The sequence below is a fragment of the Oratosquilla oratoria genome, chromosome 8 (genome assembly GCF_046742065.1).
Source record: "Oratosquilla oratoria isolate Oo_2021 chromosome 8, ASM4674206v1, whole genome shotgun sequence".
Lineage (NCBI taxonomy): Eukaryota > Metazoa > Arthropoda > Malacostraca > Stomatopoda > Squillidae > Oratosquilla > Oratosquilla oratoria.
In genome coordinates, this window is record NC_134784.1 from 16,268,376 (window position 1) to 16,270,875 (window position 2,500).

The 2,500-nt window shown below is 40.8% G+C and overlaps 1 protein-coding gene across 1 annotated transcript in view; it reads left to right on the top strand.

Annotated features, from left to right (window-relative positions):
* The window catches only part of LOC143027598 (phenoloxidase-activating factor 2-like), a 54,460-nt gene that overhangs the window by 30,974 nt on the left and 20,986 nt on the right, over positions 1–2,500 (top strand). The window contains exons 4-5 of the mRNA XM_076188939.1: positions 294–453; positions 2,311–2,419. Coding sequence (XP_076045054.1) covers positions 294–453; positions 2,311–2,419 — 269 coding nt within the window. The remainder of the gene's footprint in view (positions 1–293; positions 454–2,310; positions 2,420–2,500) is intronic.

Here is a 2,500-nt window from a genome sequence, read left to right on the forward strand (position 1 = left end):
AAGTTGTTCTTCACTTTCTTCATTAAACTGATTTCTACATACATGTAGTTGCAAGTTTCATCACTTCGATGATTCTGGAACGGGTTAGAGCGTCGTTACTTTCGAGTTGGACCAAGGGCATAGTTCATTCAATTCCACGACACAAAGTCCTCTGTAAGGGGCACCGTCCTAGACTCCTGATAGGGGGAGTTTGCGACGTTAAGCCGAATCAAGAACTTTAGTATTATTGTTCTAGCTAGTGAGAGGCGATTTTTACCAGGGAATAAACATCGTGTATTCGTTGTAACTTCCAGTGTGGATACCAGTAGGCTGTACGTCCGACTTGGGGAGTGGGACACACAGTCACAGCAAGAACCGGAAGTTCATCAAGATGTCAAGGTGGAATCGGTTCTGATCCATCCAAAGTTCCACCATAAGGCTTTGTGGTTCAACGTTGCGCTTCTCTTCCTGAAGGTAAGATCGTCACTGAATGTGGAATTCCAAGACAAGGTTTAGTTATGATTATTCTTTGGGTTCAGCAGTTACTCTGATTTTTTTTTTTTTTTTTTTGTGGCGGATGTCACACGATTTTATTTATCTATGAGCCTCAAAAGTTTTGTGAGATGTAATATTGATTTCGAACAAATGTGCTAAATAAGTCCTAAAATAAATAAATAGATAATTAAAAAAAAATAAAAAAGCAGCTTACTTCACCTGACGGGGCTTTGCCTTACCATGGGTTTCTATGTTTCTCATTTCCCATGGCGTGGGAAGAAAAATATGCTATACATGGTCTTTGGAATAGAAAATTTGTTTTTGCTCCCGTATTTACATACCAACACACACACACACACACACACACACACACACACACACACACACACACACACACACACACACACACACACACACACACACACACACACACACACACACACACACACGTACTTACTGATGAATGTGTTCTGTATATATATATATATATATATATATAATATATATATATGTATATATATATATATATATACATGTATGTATATATATATATATATATATATATATATATATATATATATATATATATATATCAGATAATTCTTATGACCGTTGCGCAGAGGATTCGAACCTACAGCTATGGCCCCAAGACGCTCCCAAGTTAGTACCTTAGACCGCTCAGCTATCGATGGTTTAAAACTCTTCCTGTAACCTTTGGCTGGCTGTGTGGCGGAGGACGGCGCTTCTATTCAGGGCGTGGGTGCACCGCTGCTGCCAGTGTAACCGATAATGGTTGTGCCTACATAAGATGGACTTAATGCGGGCGAGATAAACTCCAAACGGGGAGTTTTCTTCTATTTATTAACAATGAAGGAAATATAACAAACTACAAATGGGCCCTGTGGGCAAAATACAGTAAGTGCCAGGCCTTGACCTAGGGCACACCTGGCTGGCAGTCTTATCACACTGCTCAGCCCTCTGGCTGGTAGGCTCTTGACCTGCCCAGCTCTGGCGTTCGTGACATAGGTGTCGTAGGTTAATATAGGGGGTTAGTGGGTTTGTTGTAAGGAAAGGCGTTAGTCTCGCTATTCTATACATTGGGGTCAGTTTTACATATGAGGGTTAGTCGTATAGTTGGTGGGTGTTGTTAGGTATGTTATATATATGTTAGCTTATGGGTAATATAATAAGGGGCAGTTATAACAAAGGGTTTTTAATGGGTTAGTCTGGTGGCATTTGGCATGTTCTTGGCGATATCCTGTTTTGTCTGAATTCTGCTGCGTTAGATGTATGTGTTCTGTGAAAGCATGTGGATCACGTGTGTGGTAGGTGATGGTTAGTAATAGTTACATTCCAACTCGAAGCGCTATTGGCCTCCGAGATTAGGAAAGACCGCTCTCTGCGGCCCAAATTCCTATTTTCACAGAAGAGTTTGGGCCGCAGAGAGTGGTCTTTCCTAATCTCGGAAGCCAGTAGCGCTTCGAGTTGGAAGATTTTTGAACCATCGATAACTCAGCGCTCTAAGGCACTGATCTGGGAGCCTCTTGGCGCCAGAGTAGTAAGTTCGAATCCTCTGCGCAACGGTCATAAAAATTACCTGATTGATGTCGCTGTTCACTAGCGAATTACTCATACGTATATATATATATATATATATATATATATGTATATATATTGCGGATTACGGAAAACCGGATTTATGCTTTTCTACTTTGGCTACCTCCCTTGTAAGGGGGAAAACCCCTTGTCATATGTATGTATGTTTGTATGTATTTTATGTCTAACAATCCAAACCTACGTATGGCACACAAAAATAATTCAAGCTTCTTCGATCAGGAGGAGGCACGCACAGCTCCGAATATCCACCCAATCTGCCCCGCCAAGAGTTTAGAAAACATTAACAGGGAGATTTGCATTATCAATGGCTGGGGAAAGAATGCTTTCGGTAAGTCGCCCTTGCCTATGTTTTCTTATAATGAGCATGAATGATGCAATGGTAATCTGTTACAGGAAATCCTTTATCACA